The sequence below is a fragment of the Rhinoraja longicauda genome, chromosome 1 (genome assembly GCF_053455715.1).
Source record: "Rhinoraja longicauda isolate Sanriku21f chromosome 1, sRhiLon1.1, whole genome shotgun sequence".
NCBI lineage: Eukaryota > Metazoa > Chordata > Chondrichthyes > Rajiformes > Arhynchobatidae > Rhinoraja > Rhinoraja longicauda.
In genome coordinates this window covers 140,770,168-140,792,903 of record NC_135953.1, presented here as the reverse complement: position 1 = coordinate 140,792,903, position 22,736 = coordinate 140,770,168, and the positions used below count along the sequence as shown (strand labels likewise).

The 22,736-nt window shown below is 44.3% G+C and overlaps 1 protein-coding gene across 2 annotated transcripts in view; it reads right to left on the bottom strand.

Moving 5' to 3' along the window:
* Nucleotides 1-22,736, bottom strand: part of uso1 (USO1 vesicle transport factor) — a 103,581-nt gene that overhangs the window by 61,110 nt on the left and 19,735 nt on the right. The window contains exons 4-11 of one of the 2 annotated variants that reach the window (XM_078407640.1): nt 22,460-22,539; nt 19,571-19,585; nt 17,720-17,823; nt 15,891-15,993; nt 13,446-13,501; nt 11,052-11,172; nt 4,925-5,103; nt 763-903 (exon numbers count right to left, since the gene is read on the bottom strand). In XM_078407640.1, coding sequence (XP_078263766.1) covers nt 763-903; nt 4,925-5,103; nt 11,052-11,172; nt 13,446-13,501; nt 15,891-15,993; nt 17,720-17,823; nt 19,571-19,585; nt 22,460-22,539 — 799 coding nt within the window. The remainder of the gene's footprint in view (nt 1-762; nt 904-4,924; nt 5,104-11,051; nt 11,173-13,445; nt 13,502-15,890; nt 15,994-17,719; nt 17,824-19,570; nt 19,586-22,459; nt 22,540-22,736) is intronic. The other variant, XM_078407649.1, reaches the window with a different exon arrangement.

The window sequence follows — 22,736 nt, the reverse complement described above, 5'->3', positions numbered from 1 at the left end:
ACCTCTATAAGATCACCCCGCATCCTCCTGCACTCCAAGGAATAAAGTCCTAGAATGCTCAACCTCTCACTATATAGCTCAGGCCCTCGAGTCCTGGCAACAGTCTCGTAAATTTTCTCTGCACTCTTGCCAGCTTGACATCCTTCCTATAACATGGTGACCAAAACTGAACACAATACTCTAAATGTGCCAAGGACGTGCAGGTTTGTAGGTTGATTGGCTTCGGTGGAAGTCGTGAATTGTCCCTGGTGTGTGGGATGGTGCTGGTATGCAGGAGTCGCGAGTAAGCGTAGACCCAGTGGGCTGAGGGGCCTGTTTCCATGATGTATCTCTAAACTAGCCTCCAAGAACTCAGCTTCCAAGATGGCGCCCAGCCCAGGCGACTATTTGAGTGCTAGCCACAGAAGCAGATCTACAATCACATATTACAGCCGCTCCACACTGTAAATGGCTCAATTGTAATCATGTATCATCTTTCCACTGACTGGTTAGCACGCAACAAAAGCTTTTCACTGTTCCTCGGTACATGTGACAATAAACTAAACTGAGGCCTCACCACTGCCGTATACAATTGTAACATGACCTCCCAACTTCTATACTCAATACATGCATTATATTACATGAAAAAAAGAAAAAACAGAATGAAGAGAATATCCAACTGGGCAACTCAAGGTGGGAGGGGGCCGATGTGCAGCATAAACACTGACACAGAGCTGCTAGGCCAAATGATATCTTTCTGCTATGACGTTGCATGCAACTCACCTCAGTGAGAATATCAGCAGGAACTCCTGTTGCCATCAGGATGGTGCACAACTGTTGCAACAAGCCGCACTGGAATGCCGACTTCTGACAATTGCTCGTAGCGCCAGGGGAATTCACTGGAGACACCAGCACTCTCACCAGCTGGAGATTAGAATTAGGACAACATTGGCTTAATTTTGCAAGAGGGGGAAAAAAATAGCATGTCCAGATCTCTTTATAGAATGCATTATCAGCATGCCACATTTTGCCACATGCAGGAAATATGTATGCATCTAAAATTCAGTCAGTCTCTCATATACCCATTAATTCAATGTTGACAAGTTTGTGCATCTGATATTACCTGTCAGGTTCCTATTGAATCTTTACCCCCCCCTCACATTAAACCCGTGTCCTCGGGATCTGGATTCCCTTACTCTGGGTAAAAGACTCTGTGCATTTACCCGATCTATTCCTCTCATGATTGTGTACACCTCTATAAGATCTCCCCTCATCCTCCTGCGCTCCAAAAAAGAATTCAGCATTTCAAATAGCCACTTTCATTGGAGTTTCTCAGCCTGTGTCCATCGCAACTTAATTATTCCTGGACACAGACCAACTACTCCAAAGTCTCTGGATCGTCACTGCTTCAAGCTTCACATCTTTCAGAAGATGCCCTGTTCTTCTCCTTTGGGGTCCCTCTCGGCTACATTGAAATTCTTGATGCATATTCCAGTTGCTCCTGGAAGAGGTGTCCAGGAAGGATATTGGTGGGCATGCCTCGAGGAGAATTCGCAGTGGAGCTGCACGATGTGTGGGAAAGAAAACTGTAGATGCTGGTTTAAATCGAAGGTAGACACAAAATGCTGGAGTAACTCAGCGGGTCAGGCAGCATCTCGGGAGAGAAGGAATGGACGACGTTTCGGGTCAAGACCCTTCTTCAGACTGATGTCAGGGGAGGGGGCGGGACAAAGATAGGATGTAGTCGGAGACAGGAAGACTAGCTGGAGAACTGGGAAGGGGGTGGAGGGCGGCACGGTGGCGCAGCGGTAGAGTTGCTGCCTTACAGCGAATGCAGCGCTGGAGACTCAGGTTCGATCCTGACTACGGGCGCCGTCTGTACGGAGTTTGTACATTCTCCCCGTTACCTGCGTGGGTTTTCTCCGAGATCCTCGGTTTCCTCCCACACTCCAAAGACGTGCAGGTTTGTAGGTTAATTGGCTGGGCAAATGTAAAAATTGTCCCTAGTGGGTGTAGAATAGTGTTAATGTGCGGGGATCGCTGGGCGGCACGGACCCGGTGGGCCGAAGGGCCTGTTTCCGTGCTGTATCTCTAAATCTAAATCTGAAATCTAGAGAGGGAAAGCTGTGACTATCTGAAGTTAGAGAAGTCAATGTTGATACCGCTGGGGTGTAAACAACCCAAGCGAAATATGAGGTGCTGTCTCCCCAATTATGATTAACTGCAAATCTGAATAGCCTGCAGCAACTCCAAGTGCTCAGACCTACTTTCTTCAATAGCATTCCAAACAGCCGCCAAGGATCAAGACCACAAAGTTTTAAAATACTGCCTCTACCACAGGGTAGAGTCAGGATCACTGTTTGTTTCTAACTGCTTGTTTCAATGACCAACATGAGAGGGGGTCAGCCTACCAGGATAAATACTCTGCTTGTGACATTCTAATGACACTAAAAACAATATTGTTGATTGTTGCAACCACATTAAAATACAGCAGGTCACAAAGGCAAATGGCTAGAAGCCATTTCTGCTGTCATAAGGCAAAATACTTAATGTAAAATTGCAAGATAAATTAAACAAAGATGCTCTGAGGACTACCCACCCACCTCAGGACAATGAAGCTGCTTGGACAAAAAGCTTTCGCACCACTCTTATTAAAAAAATCAGATCAGCACATTATAAACAAAATGAGTAGAGCTGGAAGTATCAGCATTACTTTACAAAGTTGATATTTTTTTCAATATTCAAAAAAGCATCTGTATCAGACAAATATTTATTTCTGGGAAGTTCGCATTAGTTCTTGCTTGCCTGGGTGCCCAATATGTTTGGATTTTCATGACAAATGCATTAAAAAAATATGACACCCATTTAAAAATGTCTTTATTATGCATTAGTTGAAAAATTACTGAACAACTTGATTTAAGTGAGAATTTAAAAGTCGGTGGAGTAAAATTTGCTCCGATATGCAGCTCATTAAACATAAATAATATAATCCCTGCGGCAGTGCAAAAAGACCACCCTTTGCTACCTCAGCGTTTGAAATCACGTAGAAGTTTCCTCTCTTCTGTGCATCCCCTGGACTGCAGTGCATCGTCCAGAAGGCTCAAACTCCGGGAAGAGAGACTAGAGAAATCTCCGGAAGACACTCACATGGCAATCGATCCCTCTGAGAAACTCCCACCAGGTTCCAACCAACCGTGGATAACCTGGCGCCGTCTCAACAGACTGCGGACAGGCATGGGGAGGAGCAAATTGAACGTGCTGAAGTGGGGATACACTGAAGATGCGGCAGACTGCGAGTGGGGACGGGGCCTCCAGACTGTGGAACATCTCCTGAGCTGTGACATGCTGCATGACACACGCACTGTAAAGGATCTTCCAGAGGCCAACGACCCGGCACTAACATTTGCTCGCTATCGGCAAACAGTTGTGTGATGACACGAAAAAATAAAAAGTGCAAAAAGAGAAATGCGGCAGTCTGGTGATGTGATCAGGGAACACCGAGCAACTAAACATGGTATTGTCACACAGCAGCAATACATTACATGAAGCCCCAGAGAGATTGGCAGAGGTTGTAATAGCACAGAGTTACTGGTCAGGCCCCATTCCAGACTTTGGAATAGTTCTGAATTGGAGCATTAGCAATGAAGGCCACAAGTGCTGGAGTAACTCAGCAGGTCACCTAGCATCCATGGAGAACGTGGAAAGGTGACATTTCAGGTCGGGGCTCTTCTTCAGACTCCATATTGGCAATACCCAGATTGTTGGAACAGTGTCATAACTAAGATGTAACGATATTTTCAATATTGTTGAGGAAAATGCCACTGAGTGCATCAGAATATTCAAATCAGTTTCAAGATTTCCATAGATATCCTGATAAACCTGTTCCAGCACAATGGTGCATAATCATTGTTTCAGTGGAACCGGGTCAGGCATTCCGAAAAATATTTTAGGTGGATGGATAAATTTGCCAACTTTGTACACCATTCCACAGGTTCACGGAAGAGGACACATTTAAAGAAAACCATTGACCTTCAAATGTAATTCCAAACGGATGCAACAGTTTGGTTAAGGCAGTATGAAGTGCAAGCCAAATAGTTACAGTGCTATCACACTGCCAGAGTCAATATATAATTTGGGTTCTTAGCTCCATAAGAATAAATATTGGTACATTTCCTTTGAGGTTAGGCCCAGGTCCCACTGAAACCTGTATTCAAGGCTTTCTCGGGCTTCACTAAACGCAAGAGATCCCAAACAGTATTTTAATCGATATTTATGCTTCAGTTAACATTGGACATTGAGAAAATACTGGACATTTCTGCCACTAATATTTACGATTCTTGCTAAATACCAAAAGATCAATATTTACCAAAACAAGAAGGGACTATCCGCCTTAACCAACCTGATCTCCCGGTGGCTGAGCACTTCAACTCCCCCTCCCACTCCCAGTCTGACCTTTCTGTCATGGGCCTCCTCCAGTGCCATAGTGAGGCCCACCAGAAATTGGAGGAACAGCACCTCATATTTCGCTTGGGCAGCTTGCAGCCCAGCGGTATGAACATTGACTTCTCCAACTTTAGATAGTTCCTCTGTTCCTCTCTTCCCCTCCCTCTTCCCAGTTCTCCCTCTATCTTCCTGTCTCCACCTATATCCTTTCTTTGTCCCGCACCCCCCGACATCAGTCTGAAGAAGGGTCTCGACCCGAACCGTCACCCATTCCTTCTCTCCTGAGATGCTGCCTGACCTGCTGAGTTACTCCAGCATTTTGTGAAATAAATACCTTCGATTTGTACCAGCATCTGCAGTTATTTTCTTACACTATAATTAAAATGTAGCTCATTTAGCCATGAGGTGGACTATGAAGTGCTGGAGGATGCTAACTGTGCTGTTTAATGGGTTGTTCGTCTATTCTTGTTTTAATTAATAAATAATAGTCAAGAAATAATACCTGCAGCATCAGATGAAGATTTGTCACCTTCTGTGCAGACCAGTTTAAATTCTCTTCGGCTACCTCAAACCAAGTTTTCATGCGCTGAATGTACGAACCCTCTTTGAAAAAATTCTGATTTGAACTGTTGTTCTTCATTAGGTTGAGGAGCAGTAAAAGACAATCTTCAACCACGATACCTTAAACACAAAACATTTAAAGTAATTACAGATTTTCATGAAATATAAAATGTTCCACTGTTTGAACACTTCATTTTAGAGGAAGTACACAAAACTGGGTGAAGGATTGCTGTTTAATTTTGACACGGTACTCTAGTGGGCATTGAGTATTGCAAGTTAAATCACTTGATTAATGAATTACAATCACCGTACAATTGTCTTTGGAAAAACTAAAAGAATGTGATGCGCATCACATCTAGAGATTGTTTTAAGTAACACAGATTTACCAACTTTAAAATTGTAGATAGTTCAATCACATCCACTGGACGATACTATTAAAGTACGCTGAACAGCACAGCACAGGCCCTATGGTTCACAATCTCTGCGCCATACATGACACCAGATTAAACCAATCTCCTCTTCCTGCACGTGATCCAGATCCCACCATATCATGCGCAAAAATAAAAATCTCTTCGAAAATCACAATCGTCCCTGCGTCCACCATCACCCCTCAGTTTGTTCCAGGCACCCACCACTCTGGCCCTTACATCTCCTTTAAACGTTACCCGTCACCTTAATCAGTTGAGTTTATAGGACTTGGTATTACAATCCCTACTGTAATCAGCACCTTCTTAATCTCTTGAGTGGGGGTAGGGGTAAAGACTTCATTGGGGTCATCAGATGGGCACCCTCCTTCCTTGGTGTTTCATTGATAGGCCCACGACACCTCCAGAAGGCAAAACAGCAATACCTGGCGTCCCAGGTGTGCTCCCCTCCGTTTTTACCCCTGTTGCTGGTCATTTTGCAGCCCAGTTGGAGTCTTTCCTCTTCAGCTTAAATGCCCTGTAGTTTTTTACATTTCCACCCTGGGGAAAAGATTCTGCCTGTCTCTGCCTCTCATTATCTGGGAAAATACATCAAGAAATTGCCAAAATCAGATCCTCTTCAGAGGTTTACCCAAATCCATTCAATGTGGAAATGAAGGATTTGGAAAAAAGTTTCCGTCACAAAGATCAAGCAATTGTTTCAATAGACAATAGACAATAGGTGCAGGAGTAGGCCATTCAGCCCTTCGAGCCAGCATCGCCATTCAATGCGATCATGGCTGATCACTCTCAATCAGTACCCCGTTCCTGCCTTCTCCCCATACCCCCTCACTCCGCTATCCTTAAGAGCTCTATCCAGCTCTCTCTTGAAAGCATCCAACGAACTGGCCTCCACTGCCTTCTGAGGCAGAGAATTCCACACCTTCAACACTCTCTGACTGAAAAAGTTCTTCCTCATCTCCGTTCTAAATGGCCTACCCCTTATTCTTAAACTGTGGCCCCTTGTTCTGGACTCCCCCAACATTGGGAACATGTTTCCTGCCTCTAATGTGTCCAATCCCCTAATTATCTTATATGTTTCAATAAGATCCCCCCTCATCCTTCTACATTCCAGTGTATACAAGCCCAATCGCTCCAGCCTTTCAACATACGACAGTCCCACCATTCCGGGAATTAACCTAGTGAACCTACGCTGCACGCCCTCCATAGCAAGAATATCCTTCCTCAAATTTGGAGACCAAAACTGCACACAGTATTCCAGGTGCGGTCTCACCAGGGCCCGGTACAACTGTAGAAGGACCTCTTTGCTCCTATACTCAACTCCTCTTGTTATGAAGGCCAACATTCCATTGGCTTTCTTCACTGCCTGCTGTACCTGCATGCTTCCTTTCATTGACTGATGCACTAGAACACCCAGATCTCGTTGAACTCCCCCTCCTCCTAATTTGACACCATTCAGATAATAATCTGCCTTTCTATTCTTACTTCCAAAGTGAATAACCTCACACTTATCTACATTAAACTGCATCTGCCATGTATCCGCCCACTCACACAACCTGTCCAAGTCACCATGCAGCCATATTGCATCTTCCTCACAATTCACACTACCCCCCAGCTTAGTATCATATGCAAATTTGCTAATGGTACTTTTAATCCCTTCGTCTAAGTCATTAATGTATATCGTAAATAGCTGGGGTCCTTGCACCGAACCTTGCGGTACCCCACTGGTCACTGCCTGCCATTCCGAAAGGGACCCATTTATCCCCACTCTTTGCTTTCTGTCTGTCAACCAATTTTCTATCCATGTCAGTACCCTACCCCCAATACCATGTGCCCTAATTTTGCCCACTAATCTCCTATGTGGGACCTTGTCGAAGGCTTTCTGAAAGTCGAGGTACACCACATCCACTGACTCTCCCCTGTCAATTTTCCTAGTTACATCCTCAAAAAATTCCAGATTTGTCAAGCATGATTTCCCCTTCGTAAATCCATGCTGACTCGGAATGATCCTGTTACTGCTATCCAAATGCTCAGCAATTTCGTCTTTTATAATTGACTCCAGCATCTTCCCCACCACTGATGTCAGACTAACTGGTCTATCATCATATCATCATATCATCATATATATACAGCCGGAAACAGGCCTTTTCGGCCCACCAAGTCCGTGCCGCCCAGTGATCCCCGCACATTAACACTATCCTACACCCACTAGGGACAATTTTTACATTTACCCAGCCAATTAACCTACATACCTGTACGTCTTTGGAGTGTGGGAGGAAACCGAAGATCTCGGAGAAAACCCACGCAGGTCACGGGGAGAACGTACAAACTCCTTACAGTGCAGCACCCGTAGTCAGGATCGAACCTGAGTCTCCGGCGCTGCATTCGCTGTAAAGCAGCAACTCTACCGCTGTGCTACCGTGCCGCCCAATAATTACCCGTTTTCTCTCTCCCTCCTTTCTTAAAAAGTGGGATAACATTTGCTATCCTCCAATCCACAGGAACTGATCCTGAATCTATAGAACATTGAAAAATGATCTCCAGTGCTTCCACTATTTCTAGAGCCACCTCCTTAAGTACACTGGGATGCAGGCCATCAGGCCCTGGGGATTTATCAGCCTTCAGTCCCATCAGTCTACCCAAAACCATTTCCTGCCTAATGTGGATTTCCTTCAGTTCCTCCATCACCCTAGGTTCTCCGGCCCCTAGAACATTTGGGAGATTGTGTGTATCTTCCTCAGTGAAGACAAGGCTTCCCGGATTATTCATTAGGCATAATCAGCTCCAATCAATACATTTTGGAAATTAAAATGTCAGGATGTACAAAAGATATATGTTTCCTATAATGGAGCAACCAGAACTCCTCCAAATACTGCCCAACCAAGGTCCTGTAAAGTTACATCTTAGCTTCCATTCTCTTACACTCAATAACCCAACTGATGAAAGCAAGCCTACCATATGCCTCCTGTATCACTCTACTTGTGTTGCCACTTTGAAGGAGTTACGGATTTGAATCCCACGATACCTCTGTACATCAATGCTGTTAAGGGTCACGCCATTAATTGTATATTTCCCTTTTACATTTGACCTCCAAAAGTGCATCACCTCACGCTTGCCTGATTAAACTCCATCTGCCATTTCTCAGCACGTCTCTCTACTTGATCTATATCCTGTTGTATACCTTGACAACCTTCCTCATAGTCCGCGATCCCAGCAATCTTGGTGTCCCGATTAACCAACAAGTTTATATCCAAGTCATCTATTTATTAATTAATTTATTTATATATGTAGGTGACGGAAATGTTGGCGGATGATTTGTTGGATACGCTGGCAGGTGAGGTGGAAGGTGAGAACGAAGGGGATTCTGTCCTTGTTATCAACACCTCCCCTCAACTCCATCCAAGGACCCAAACAGTCTTTCCAGGTGAGACAGAGGTTCACTTGCACCTCCTCCAACCTCATCTATTGCATCCGCTGCTCTAGATGTCAACTTCTTTACATCGGCGAAACCAAACGCAGGCTCGGCGATCGTTTCGCTCAACACCTTCGCTCAGTCCGCCTTAACCAACCTGATCTCCCGGTGGCTCAGCACTTCAACTCCCCCTCCCACTCCCAGTCTGACCTTTCTGTCATGGGCCTCCTCCAGTGCCATAGCGAGGCCCACCGGAAATTGGAGGAACAGCACCTCATATTTCGGCTGGGTAGCCTGCAGCCCAGCGGTATGAACATTGACTGCTCCAACTTTAGATAGTTCCTCTGTCCCTCTCTTCCCCTCCCCTTCCCAGTTCTCCCACTATCTTCCTGTCTCCACCTATATCCTTCCTTTGTCCCGCCCCCCTGACATCAGTCTGAAGAAGGGTCTCGACCGAAACGTCACCCATTCCTTCTTTCCTGAGATGCTGCCTGACCTGCTGAGTTACTCCAACATTTTGTGAATAAATACCTTCAATTTGTACCAGCATCTGCAGTTATTTTCTTACACTATATATATCTCATAATCACAGAACCCTGCAGGACTCCACTGGTCACAAACCTCCAGCCTGAATATTGCCCTTCCACCACGACCTTCTGTGTTCTATCAGTAAACTAGATATAAATCCATATGACCACATCATTTTTAATCCTGTGCATTTAAATCTTCTGGATCAGCCTACCATAAGTAATATCAAATGCTTTGCTAAAATCCACATAGACAACTTCCATCACCCTACCCTCATCAATCACCTCTGTCGCCTCCTCAAAAAAAACTCGATCAAGTAAGACACGACATGCAGCATAGAAAGCCAAGCTGACTGTCCTTAATTAACCCATTCTCTTCCAATTATGAGTAAATCCTATCCTGAAGAATCCTCTCCAATGGTTCCCAACCACTGACATGAGGCTCATCAGGTTAAAGTCGCTCACTCAGACAATCCTGATGCTTTGGCATCTTTTGGTAATCTGTCTACATAACGGTTATGCTATCTCCCGCTTGCTATTTGGGAGGCCCATTGTCCGCGATCATTAGAGTGCTTGCACCTTTCTTACTTTTAAAGACCCATTCATATTGTCACAGTGGATGGAGCCTCGAGTATGTCCTGTGTAAGAAGGAACTGCAGATGCTGGTTTAAATTGAAGATAGACCCAAAAAGCTGGAGTAACTCAGCGGGACAGGCAGCATCTCTGGCGAGAAGGAATGGGTGACGTCTTAGGTCGAGACCCTCCTTCATTCCTTCTCTCCAGAGATACTGCCTGTCCCGCTGAGTTACTCCAGCTTTTTGTGTCAACGTCCAGTATGTCCTCTCTGATACCGCCGTGACAGTCTCGCTGATGAGCAGCGCAACTACCCCTCCACCTCTTTTGTCTCCCTCTCGGTCAGCGTCTGAAACAATGAAGCTCTGGAACACTGAGCTGCCAGACATGTTCATCTCCCAAACATGTTTCTGAAATGGCCAAAACATCACAGTCCCAAGCACTGACCCAGACTCTAGGTTTATCCGCTTTATCCACAATGCACTTTGCATTGAAATAAATACACTTCAGTCCACCAGCATCACCATGTTCCTTCACCACTCCCTCCTTTGAGACGTTTTAGTCCTAACTTCTACATTCCTATCAATCCTTCCAATTTCTGACCTACTACTGTGGCTCCCAACCCCTTGCTCTCCAGTTTAAACCTTCCCAAGTAGCACTGTTGTATATGAAGCCTGCACATACAGAGTCAATTAATCCATTGGCTCTCTTACCCTTTTAATTACTCCATGTCTTCCTGTTCGGTTCATCAACCATCGATCACCCATTCATACTAGCTCTATGTATTCCCATTTTTGCATCCGCTCCCTACACACAAGGGGCAATTTACAGAGGCCAATTAACCTGCAAAAAATGCACATCTTTGGGATGTGAGGAAACTGGAGTACCCAGAGGAAACCCACCTGGTCACAGGAAGAACATTCAAACTCCACACAGACAGCACCCGAGGTCAGGATCGAACCAGTGTCTCTAGTCTTGTGAGACGGCAGCTCTACTCACGTGCTGCTTTTAACACTTTTTTTTGAAAATGAAGGCAAAGGTAACACCCCAATTGAATCATTATGCAACTGATACATAAAAAAGGTTGCAAACAAAAAGTGCACATTTACTAATTTTATGTTTAAAATGTACCTCCATCACTCATTCCTTCTTCAGTGATAATATCCAGCAGTCGTTCAAAGGCACTCTCAAAGGCTACAATCTTCTGAATGGCTGCATTGCCTTTTGTTAAGTGTTGCAGTAGCAAAAGCCCCTTAAAGAAAAGAAAGCTATTTTCATTGGCTTAACAAAGAACTGTTTTCCCAAGCTATTCTTACTACCCTGTCTGATTGGATTCCTCCATTCCCTCCCGCCGTCCCAGATATTTCCACAGCAGCAGTAATCTGGATCTGAAACAATGTACTGCACAGAGATTAAAGGGAGCCCAGGTGAGACTGAAACTATCTAGACTAGCATTTCATTTTCTTTTGTAAAATAAAGGAAAACAGAATTCAGCATAATATTCTTTGAAGCTGAAAGTCATGGGTCTCTTATTCCCAGGGAGACATTAGTTTAAAAAAAGAGAAACCTACCATAATCCTCAACATGTTGCTAATGTTAACATGTTGCTGCCCCATCAACTCCATCCAAGGACGCGTACACCGGCCCCATCCCTGAACTCTACCTCCGCTATATCGACGACTACCTCTTGTACCCATGCAGAACTCACTGACTTCATACACTTCACTTCCAATTTCCATCCTGCCCTTAAATATACCTGGACTATCTCTGACATCTCCCTCCCGTTTCTGGACCTCACCATCTCCATCACAGAAGACAGACTAGTGACGGACATTTACTATAAACCCACTGACTCGCACAGCTATCTGGACTACACTTCTTCCCACCCGCAAGACTTTGTCCCCTGCAAAAAGTCTATCCCCTACTCCCAATTCCTCCTTCTACGCCGCATCTGCGCCCGGGATGAGGTGTTTCACACTAGGGCGTCAGAGATGTCCTCATTCTTCAGGAAACGGGGCTTCCCCTCCTCCATTATAGATGAGGCTCTCACTAGGGTCTCTTCTACATCCCGTAGCTCCGCTCTTGCTCCCCCTCCCCCCACTCGCAACAAGGACATCGACTTCTCCAACTTTAGAATAATCCTCAACATAGTGCCCCGCAAGGATGTGTTCTCACCCCCGCCCCCCCCCCCCCCACCCTTCTGTGCTCCGTACATACTGATGGCTGTGCAGCCAAACACCAATCCAACTCATTTTATAAATTCGCAGACGACTCCACCGTAAGTGGGCCGGATATCAAATAAAGAGGAGACAGGAAGGTGATTGAGAACCTCATGACCTGGTGCCAAGACAACAACCTTTCCCTCAATACCAGCGAGACGAAGGAGATTGTGATCAACTTCAGGAGGCAAAGCAGTACATTGATGGAGCTGAAGGAGAAAGTTGGACGCTTCAAGTTGTTCGGAATAAATATCACCAGTAATTTGTCCAGGCCCAGCCACATCGAAGCAATGGTCAAGAAAATGCCACTACCTCCTCAGAAGTTCCAAAGATGTTTGGCATGTCCCCAACAACTCTTACAGATGCTTAGAATCCAAACAGCCCAATAGAGAAGAGTTGCAAGAAGGACAAAGAATGGACCAAATGTCCATTGCTGCAATGGTTGATCAACTATGGACAACTCTTTTAAAAGGGTCAGTCAGAGAGTCTCTCTCTCTCTCTCTCTCTTTTTAGTTTAGGGCAAAGTGTTTCAGGAAAGATATTGTCAAGCTGGAAAGAGTGCAGAGATGCAGGATGTTGCCAGGTCTCGAGGGTCTGAGCTATAGGGAGAGGTTGAGCAGGTTAGGACTTTATACCTTGAAGCGCAGGAGGAGATGGGGTGATATGACAGAGGTATACAAAATCATGAGAGGAATAGATCGGGTAGACGCACAGAGTCTTTTGCCCAGAGTAGGGGAATTGAGAACCAGAGGACATAGGTTTAAGGTGAGGGTAGGAAAAGATTTCATCGGAACCTGAGGGGTAACTTTTTCGCGCAAAGGGAGGTAGATGTACGGAACAAGCTGCCGGAGAAGGTAGTTGAGCCAGGTACGATGGCAATGTTTAAGAAACATTTGGACAGGTACATGGATAGGGGAGGTTAAGAGGGATATGGGGCAAATGCAAGCAGGTGGGACTAGTATAGATGGAACAGGTTGGCCGGTGTGGGCAAGTCGGGCCAAAGGGCTTGTTTCCATGCTTGCAAGTATGACTCTATGAGATATATATGATATATATCTCATTGGATGTTGGATGTCATATTTAAGGAAAGTGTGGAATTCGCCATTAATGGTTCTCACTTGGACTTCTTGTTTCTGTGCAACCCTAGGACTGTGACCAGAATTACTACTGACAATCCCCCCACATAACACTTGATACAGTTCCATCCATCATTTTCATAGAAAAGGAGAAGTTATTCTAAACCATACACCAGCAGATTGCATTTTGAGTGAACTTCTGACCAGCATGTCAGTAGAGCAACACTTACATCATTGCGAATCACTTCCCTGGAGTCTGCAAGCAAATCCATCATCCTGGACACACCTGTTGGATTAACATGCTGGTTAAATATTATCATTCAAAATTCGCAACATCTACTGCAACCACGAGCGCTTGAAAGCTAAAACATAATTCCTGCAAGATCAACATTTCCAAGCTGCAGGAAACATGTACATTCTTACCTACTGAGTTTTGATTTTAATTTTCTCATCCTTCCAATATTACTGAACCTCACAGTGCTGTGTTAGCAAACCTAGAAGTATCTAGTCCGAAGAAGGGTCCCGATCCAAAACGTCACCTATCCATGCTCTCCAAAGAAACTGCCTGACCCAAGTTACTCTAGCATTGTGCCCTTAGAAGATCACAAATGGTTTCCTCCTCCACATCACTAATGCACATTATGAATAGCTAGGGCTCAATAGACAATAGACAATAGGTGCAGGAGGAGACCATTCGGCCCTTCGAGCCAACACCGCCATTCAATGTGATCATGGCTGATCATTCTCAATCAGTACCCCGTTCCTGCCTTCTCCCCATACCTTCTGACTCCGCTATCCTTAAGAGCTCTATCTAGCTCTCTCTTGAATGCATTCAGAGAATTGGCCTCCACTGCCTTCTGAGGCAGAGAATTCCACAGATTCACAACTCTCTGACTGAAAAAGTTTTTCCTCAAACGCTGATCCATTTGCGGGATCCCATTTGTCATCATTTGTCATCCCGAAAAGGACCCAGCTATTCCCACTGTCGACCAATTTTGAATCCATGCTGGCCGGTATAGTGCCCCATTCCAATGTGCTTTATTTTTTGCTCATTAACTTCTTACACGGGACTTCAAAGACCTCCTAAAAGCCAAACACACCAAATCTAGATGCGGTATCGTTAAACTAAACGGATCAGCCAGCATTTGTGGAGAGAGAAACACATCAAGACCCTTCATCAGAGCTGGAAACGACAGAACATGTGTGTTTTAAGTTGTGAGGGTGCAGAGAAGACAAAGTGAACGTCTGTGAGAAGCTTGAGACTCCGAGGTTTTCTCAATAATAGAAATGATGTTGGTGCAGTCTAGTTATCGATCCTGACTATGGATGCTGTCTGTACGGAGTTTGTACGTTCTCCCCGTGACCTACGTGGGTTTTCTCCGAGATCTTTGGTGTCCTCCCACACTCCAAAGACGTGCAGGTTTGTAGGTAATAATTGGCTTGGTAAATGTAAAAATTGTCCCGAGTGGGTGTAGGATAGTGTTAATGTGCGGGGATCGCTGGTTGGTGCAGACCCGGTGGGTCGAAGGGCCTGTTTCCGCGCTGTATCTCCAAACTAAACTAAACCAGTTAATAGAAAAACTGGAGCAGTTCTCTCAAATTATATTACTTGGACAACTTTAATTTAGGAATAGGAATACTTTATTGTCACATGTGACTCAGTGAGATTCTTTGCTTGCATACACAATGTATACAAATAGCAGCCACCTATGGCGCTGACAAAGGTACAAAACACGCCAGCTCCCCCTTTAGTCCCCCATACACCCCCCCCTTCCGATTTCAACCCCATCACAGACCTTCATGGAGCCATTCAGACCACTGACCATTTTGCTCACTTACACTGATTTCATCTGCTTGCAGACAGATCATATATAACCTCTACTAAAGACTGCAGGCGGATCATATATAATGCATATTTAATGCCTCGACATTAGTATTTGCATCTATTTCCATTACCTCCTCATGCCAACACATTTAGATATCAACCACATCAGTGTAGAAATGAAACCGTACCCCTCGGAACTCCTCTAAAACTAGTCCTCAAACCTATTCCCTCAGTTTGGGTACCCTTACCATATGTTTATAGTCAAAACAATGAACCGTATGCCTTTGATAATCTTATATACTTTGTGTAGGGAAGAACTACAGATCCTGGTTTAAAACAAAGGTGGACACAAAATGCTGGAGTATCTCAGCAGGACAGGCAGCATCTCTGGAGAGAAGGTAATGGCCGACGTTTCGGGTCGAGACCCTTCTTCAGACTTTGCTCCCTTTGCTCTCTCCACCATCAAAACTCATTTTCCTGTTCTGATACATGGCTATTGACCATCAACGAGGACTTTATTTGTCTTTCTTCCATAGACGCTGCCATAGAATATTATTTGTCGTTCCTCCATAGACGCTGTCCGACCCACTGAATATTTTCAGCATTTTCTATTTTATGTTTCAAGCTTACAGCAGTTTTTATTTTGGATATTTCCAGAGTTTCATTTTCAAGTTTCCTTTTCACATTGGTTATGAAGCAATTATAAAACTGATCTAGATTTCAAAGTTCAAATTACTTTGCTTGCTCCGTTTAACTTTGGGCCTGGCTTCAAAGCTTGTGGCACTCTCAGGCAGTCTCTTCATCATTTACCTTTAATATTATGCACAATCAGAATAAATCACTTTCTTACCCATTGGACTGACAAGGATAATCTGTTGAACTTGTGGCCCGAGATTTTTTAAAAGCGCAGTTAGGAGCTTCACAGCAGGCCAACGGACGTGAAAATCAAACTCCTGAAATGAAAGGATAGGTTTCACATGAGAAAATGCACAAATATCATGTGATCAATGGTGCAGTCAGAACAAGGTGTGAAGGAGCTAGATGAAGCATTGTGTAAACACACGGTGATTCAGTGGCAAGACACCCAAATGCCAGACAACCTTCATAGTGAGATTAAAACACAAAGTGCTGGAGTAACTCTGTGGGTCAGGCAGCATCTGTGGAGGGAATGGATTGGCCCGGCAGCCCCTTGTGCAACCATAGTGATATTCTGTTGGTAGATGCTGGAGGACAGGATGAAATGGAGATGAAAAGGTGGGACGGGATGGGAGGAAGTGACGAGCCTGTAATGGACTGGGCTTTGATCACCACTCTCTGTAAGATCAGGCAGTGAAGAGCAGAGCAGTTGCCATACCAGGCTGAGATCACGTCAGAATACTCTCCACATTGTGCTACATTTGGCCCATATCCCTCTATTCCTTTCTCATCCATGTTCGTGTGCTTTTTAACCTGTTCACCGCCAAGATTTGTTTCTCACTTATATACTCTAACCCGAGTATACTCAGGCGGGAGGCACTGAACAGGTTCAATTCTGTGATTAGATGATCAAATATACATCATTTTGTTGTTATCGTGGTCATTTACTCAGATTGATATTCTTCAAATGTCTCACACCAGCAAAGAGTGGCCTACTGCTGAAAGGGAAAATTTTGATTGTTTTTCTTATTTCAGCATGTTTTCAAATACACAGGACGTGATGTTAAAATCCAAAGTGCCAAATGTCAACTTGCTCCCAGTGGTGATGGGAGGCTTATGCACTCACCTACGCTTCTCCGATGTTGAGAAAGGCTGGGCAGACACGTCATTGGGGTTATCAAGTGGGCACCTACTTTCATCGACGTTTTGCTGACTGGGCCCACAACGTCTCCAGTAGGCTCAGCGGGGCATTCTGGCGTCCCAGAACCACCCCCCTCTGCATCTGCCTAGCCGGCTTATTTGGGAGACCAGATGGGGTCTTTCCTCTTCAGCCAGAGCCACTCTGCCACCCCTGATGTTTCCTTGATGGCCTGGCGTAGAGCTTGTCCGCTGATCTCCAGGTCCTTCATCAGTCTTAAGGTTGATGTTGCCACGAATCCCCGACATCCATCTTCAGATCTTTGCTCTCCAGCCCCACTGTTCTGCCTCCGCTGCAAGCTCTGTATATCGCAGTTTCTTTCTTTCGAAGGCTTCCTGCACAGCATCCTCCCAAGGGACTGTGAGTTCCATAAATAACACTATGCGCTGAGTTGGACCAGAGGACAAGATCAGGCCTGAAGTTGGTGATGGCTATCTCTGATGGAACTGTAAGCCGTTGGTCCACATCCACCAGCATCTGCCAGTCCCGGGCTGCCTCCAGCTATCCAAACCTTGTCCTTGGTGGAATTTTCCATTGCCTTTGTTCTCCCTCCCGAACAAAGGCAATTGGCATAACTGGGTTGGTTGTTCTGGGCGGCAGGGCATTGTTGGTTGTTCTCCTGCTTTCCAGAGTCCCTGCCAGGCATTTGAGCACTTGATTATATCTCCAGGTGTACCGTCCTTGGGAGAAACACCCAATGAGGATGTGTTTAAGTATGGTTGGTATTGAACACAGGGGGCATGATGGATCTTCGCCCAGCCATTGGTTGAGATTTTGAAAAAAAACACGCAATTTTCAAATTCATTTGGTTTTATAACTTCATGTAAACGGAACCAAAAGCTCACCTCTAACAACGATAACAGCAAGGTTAGGTTTTCCGGTTGCTTGATAAAGATCTCTGTGAACTGTACTGCAAGGTCTTCAGAACTGGGCTTCTGAACATGCTCCTCTGAAGAACAAAATAAGTTGAAGAGGTGGGAAGAGATTAAAGTCAAATCCAAGTGTGCACATTTTAAGATTCTGCTTTCTTTTTCATAAGTAAGATGTGGGCATGAATACCAATAAGTTACTGTCCCTGGGAAAGAACTGGAGAGCGACATTGTCAAGGTGCTCAGGTCTTGGGAAAGTCCTCTGCAGTATTGGTTGGTTGGTTTGCTTCCTAATTTAGACCCACAGACACTGAAGAAACACCAATATGTTTCCAAAACACAGGCTATGCACCTTGTAGGGTAACTTGGAGATGGCAGCGTTCCCAAGCTAGAATACTTGGGCAGACCACTGGAATCCAGGGACAAAGTGAGGTACATACAACAGTGCAGCACACGAATAACCGCACCATGTCTGTGCCGATCATGGTGGCAAATTAAACTAACCCCATCGGTCTGCACAAAACCCATATCCCCCAATTCCATGTCTGTTCGTGTGTCCTGTCTAAATGCCTCAAGCATCCTATTTTGTCTGGTTCCACCACCACCACCACCTTCGCACCTCCCTCCCCCTCTTCTCCCACAACCCCCAGCTGCAAAGTCGCCCATCACTCTTTAAAAAATCTTACCTAGCACATCTCCTTTCACCTCTCACCTTAAAGCTGTTCCCTCCAGCACTTGACATGCCTACCTAGGGACCAAGACTGACCATCTACCCTGTCAATGCTTCCCACAATCTTAGTAACTTCCCTTAGTCTCCGAAGCTCCAGAGAAAGCAATCTAAGCGTGTCCAACCTTTCCTTATAGCTTACACATTCTGGTAAACCTCTTCTCTACATCCTCCCTGTGATGTGACAACCAGAACTGCACACAATACTCCAAATGTAGCCTAACCAAAGTTTTATACACCGCAACATGATCTCCCAACTTTTATTTTCTATGCAATGATTAATGCGATTACTATGCATTGACCACCTTACTTGTTTCCATTTCCTGGAATCAATGAAGTTGCACCCCAAGCACCCCCCCCCCCCCCCCCCCCGGCATCAAAGCTCCCAAGTCTCCTACTATTTAGAGCACTTTCCCCTTACAGTTGGCCACTGAAAGTACAACATCTCACACTGGTAGATGATAATCGATTGTTACCAAGTTGGCATGATTGGGATCCAAACTGATGTTTAACATGTGTTCAACACAAAAATAGATATTTCACCAAATTTTAATAAGGTTGCCGGTTGCCATATTTGCTGGTTGCCATATTTGCCAATTTACTGGAATTTTTGTTTTGCAAACTTCATGAAATACCTAGTCATGGAGTCATAATGTGATACAGCATGGAAACAGGCCCTTTGACCCAACTTGCCCACACCGGCCAACATGTCCCAGCTACACTAGTCCCACCTGCCCGTGTTTGGCCCATATCCCACCAAACCTTATTTAGAAACATAATTTACAATTTTCCTGGAAAGTACTACATATACAAGCTTCTGAAAGTGTAAAATTTGTCACTTATTCAGCCTGACAAACGAGGAGAAAAACATCATGCATTTTAGAAAGAGATGCATGTGGTATATTTAGTTCATTTTTAAAGCTGCATTTTAGTCGAGGCAATTAATTGCCTCTTCTCCAAAAGGATGATTTACGTTCTCACCTTTATAAAAAAACAGCAAGTGAACTAGTTGATAAATATTTAAGATTGTTAAATATGAACCATTTTCCAATGGTACACTTAAATTAAGCAGAGCCATGCAAAAGAAATAAAAAATTTACCTTCAGGTCCATCTGCTGAATTTAACATGAAAGAGAAGAGAGACATTAACTGGGACAAAACAGGTTGCCGTAAATGAAAAGCATTGTATGCAAGACATGCTAAAACAATGGACTCAAGACATACATCAAAGCAAAGTGATAAACAAAGCAATGACACCTTGGCCCAAAAATCTTTGTTTCCAACCTTATTCCAATGTTTCCAGCTTTCCTAATGATTTAGGAGGCAATTTTACCCATTGAATCTATGCCGACTCGCAGAGTAATCCCATTCCCCAATTAGCTTTTCCCTGTAACCTATTCTCGACAACCCCCAGAAAACTTTACAACCTCATGTAAAAGGGCCCAGTTAATCTGCCAAAACGCACAAATTTGGAATGCGATGAAATCCCCACCGTCTCAGGGAGAACGTGCCAACTCCACACAGACAGCACTGGCGGTCACAACTGAACCCAGGTTGCTGGAACTGTGAGTTACAGCTTTATTTGCTGCACCACTATTCAATACATTTAATAACATGAACTCAAAAGCTCGATAGACACTGAGGTGGTCTCTCTCATTGCATCTTCATTGAACTTGACGACCAATGTGTGATCGGGAATATTTAGGAATATGCAATTGCAGGGAGGAGTCAAAATAAATGGCAAGCGTGGTTATCCCACTGCAATTACTGAAGACTTCAACTCTGCAGGATAAGACAATGGCAATAACAGACCCAGCTTTTCACAAACGTTTTGGTCAAGCTCTCAAATCGGCAAACATTTCGGACAAAGTCTAGGAACCGGAATTAGAAGGTAAATTTTCAAGATGAGATATAGTCGGCTCATTTGAGATCAATTCATCCATTCAAAGACAGAAGATCACAAGCCAAATGTTCCAAGAAGTTTGGTCTGGAATTTGATGACCACCTGTGATGTTTGGTAATCTTTATTATATACCGCGGGCACGGTGGCGCAGCGGTAGAGTTGCCGCCTTACAGCGAATGCAGCGCCGGAGACTCGGGTTCGATCCTGACTACGATCCTGTACGCCGTTTGTACGTTCTCCCCGTGACCTGCGTGGGTTTTCCCCGAGATCTTCGGTTTCCTCCCACACTCCAAAGACGCACAGGTATGTAGGTTAATTGGCTGGGCAAATGTAAAAGTTATCCCTAGTGGGTGTAGGATAGTGTTAATGTGTGGGGATCGCTGGGCGGCATAGATCCGGTGGGCCGAAGGGCCTGTTTCTGCGCTGTATCTCTAAATCTAAATCTAAATATTGCCCGAACAGAGTAATGGCTAACGTATAGAAACAAGAAACCAAGGAAAGACACAAAATGCTGGAGTAACTCAGTGGGCCAGGCAGGTAGGTGACATTTCAGGACAGGACCCTTTTGTCAGACACAGAGACAAAAGATGGGGCCCGACCCAAAATGTCACCTATTCATGTCCTCCAGGCATGCTGCCTGACCCGCTGAGTTACTCTAGCACTTAATCTCTTTTCATGTTTAACTTCACAGATTATATTATGAGGCCTACATACTTGCTAAACCCATATCCATTTTCATGTCATGTTTCTAAATCAATATTGAAATCAATTAAATATATTTCAAGTTTTGAGATATTTACTTTTTACACCTACTTCATTTTCACATGATTGCAACAAGAATTAATCCGACCACAAGGGGTCATATTTCTTTTTTCTCGCTAACCCTGTGCCACAACATTCGTCACAAAAAATCAAGTTTTTGAGCACAGCAATTCCATCTTGCGCATCGTGCAAAGATTGTGTATCTTCTACATAGTGCACATTCATACAAGTGCTATATACTCTACAATCCATCCCACCTGTGACCTGTATTGTTACATAGAAAAACATTTTGCCCTTTGTGCATTCATCAGATTTTATTGTAGAGGGAAAATGCTGGTTCAAGCTTTATCTGTGTGAAACCAAGGTAAAATAACGTGTTTTTGGCTTGCTCTCATCTCTGTAGCTGTATGTGATTCCAAATACTTGATATAGAGCTAACGGAAGGTGTTCCATCAAATCTATCAATATTGGCTCATTCAAAGAACAGGGCAGTACAGCACAAGAACAAGCCCTTCAGCCCACAATGTCTGTATTGAACATAGTGATGTAGTGTGAAAACAGGCCCTTTGCCCCACTTGCCCACATCAGCCAACGTGTCCCAGTTATACTAGTCCCTGCCCACGTTTGATCCATATTCCTCCAGACCTGTCCTATCCATGTACCTGTCTAACTGTTTCTTAAACATTGGGATAATCCCAGCCTCAACTACCTCCTCTGGCAGCTTGTTCCATACACCCACCACCCTTTGTGTGAAAACGTTACCCCTCAGATTCCTGTTAAATCTTTTCCCGTTCACCTTAAACCTTAAATCTATGTGCACTGGTTTACCTCTATGTGAGAAATTAGATATATCATGTGAATCTATACCTCCACGTGATCCATATCCCTCCATTCCCTGCGTATCCATCTGCCTATCTAAAAACCTCTTAAACATAACCCTCATCTGCTTCTAACACCATCTCCTGCAGCGCCTTCCAGGCACCCACCACCCTCTGTGTAAAAAAATAATTTGCCCTGCACATCTTCTTTAAACTTTCCCCACTGACTTTAAAGGTGTTCCCTCAAGTCTTTGACATTTCCACCCTGGGGGAAAAGGTTCTGACTGTGCAGTCTTATCTCTGCTTCTCATAATCTTATAAACCAACAGGCCTCCCCTCACACTGACAGCAGACCTCTCAATTCAGGTTTCAATCATTTTTGGTGAAACATATTAAAAAGTAAAGCATAAGAAAATATATTTAAGAAAATACATTTAAGGTGAATAATTATTCGTGGGAATGGTGATCTGAATAGTTTTTAAAAGATTAAAAACACTCCACTCTACCTGGTTCTTCCTCTTCCACATCATTGGATATCAGGTTGTAAAGGGTATCCAATGCATAGCCAATTATTTCAGAGTCTGAGCTACGGAGGGAATAGAATAAAGTTTAAATGTACTTTAATAGCTCAACATAAAACCAAAGTTGGCTTTTCTAATATCACTCATTTATTAGCAATTATACAGAAATACATCCAAAAGCTTGTGTCCATTAATGATATTATTCGCTACTCAATAAAATAGAAGAATGCTTGCCAGATCACGACAAAACTAACAGACATCA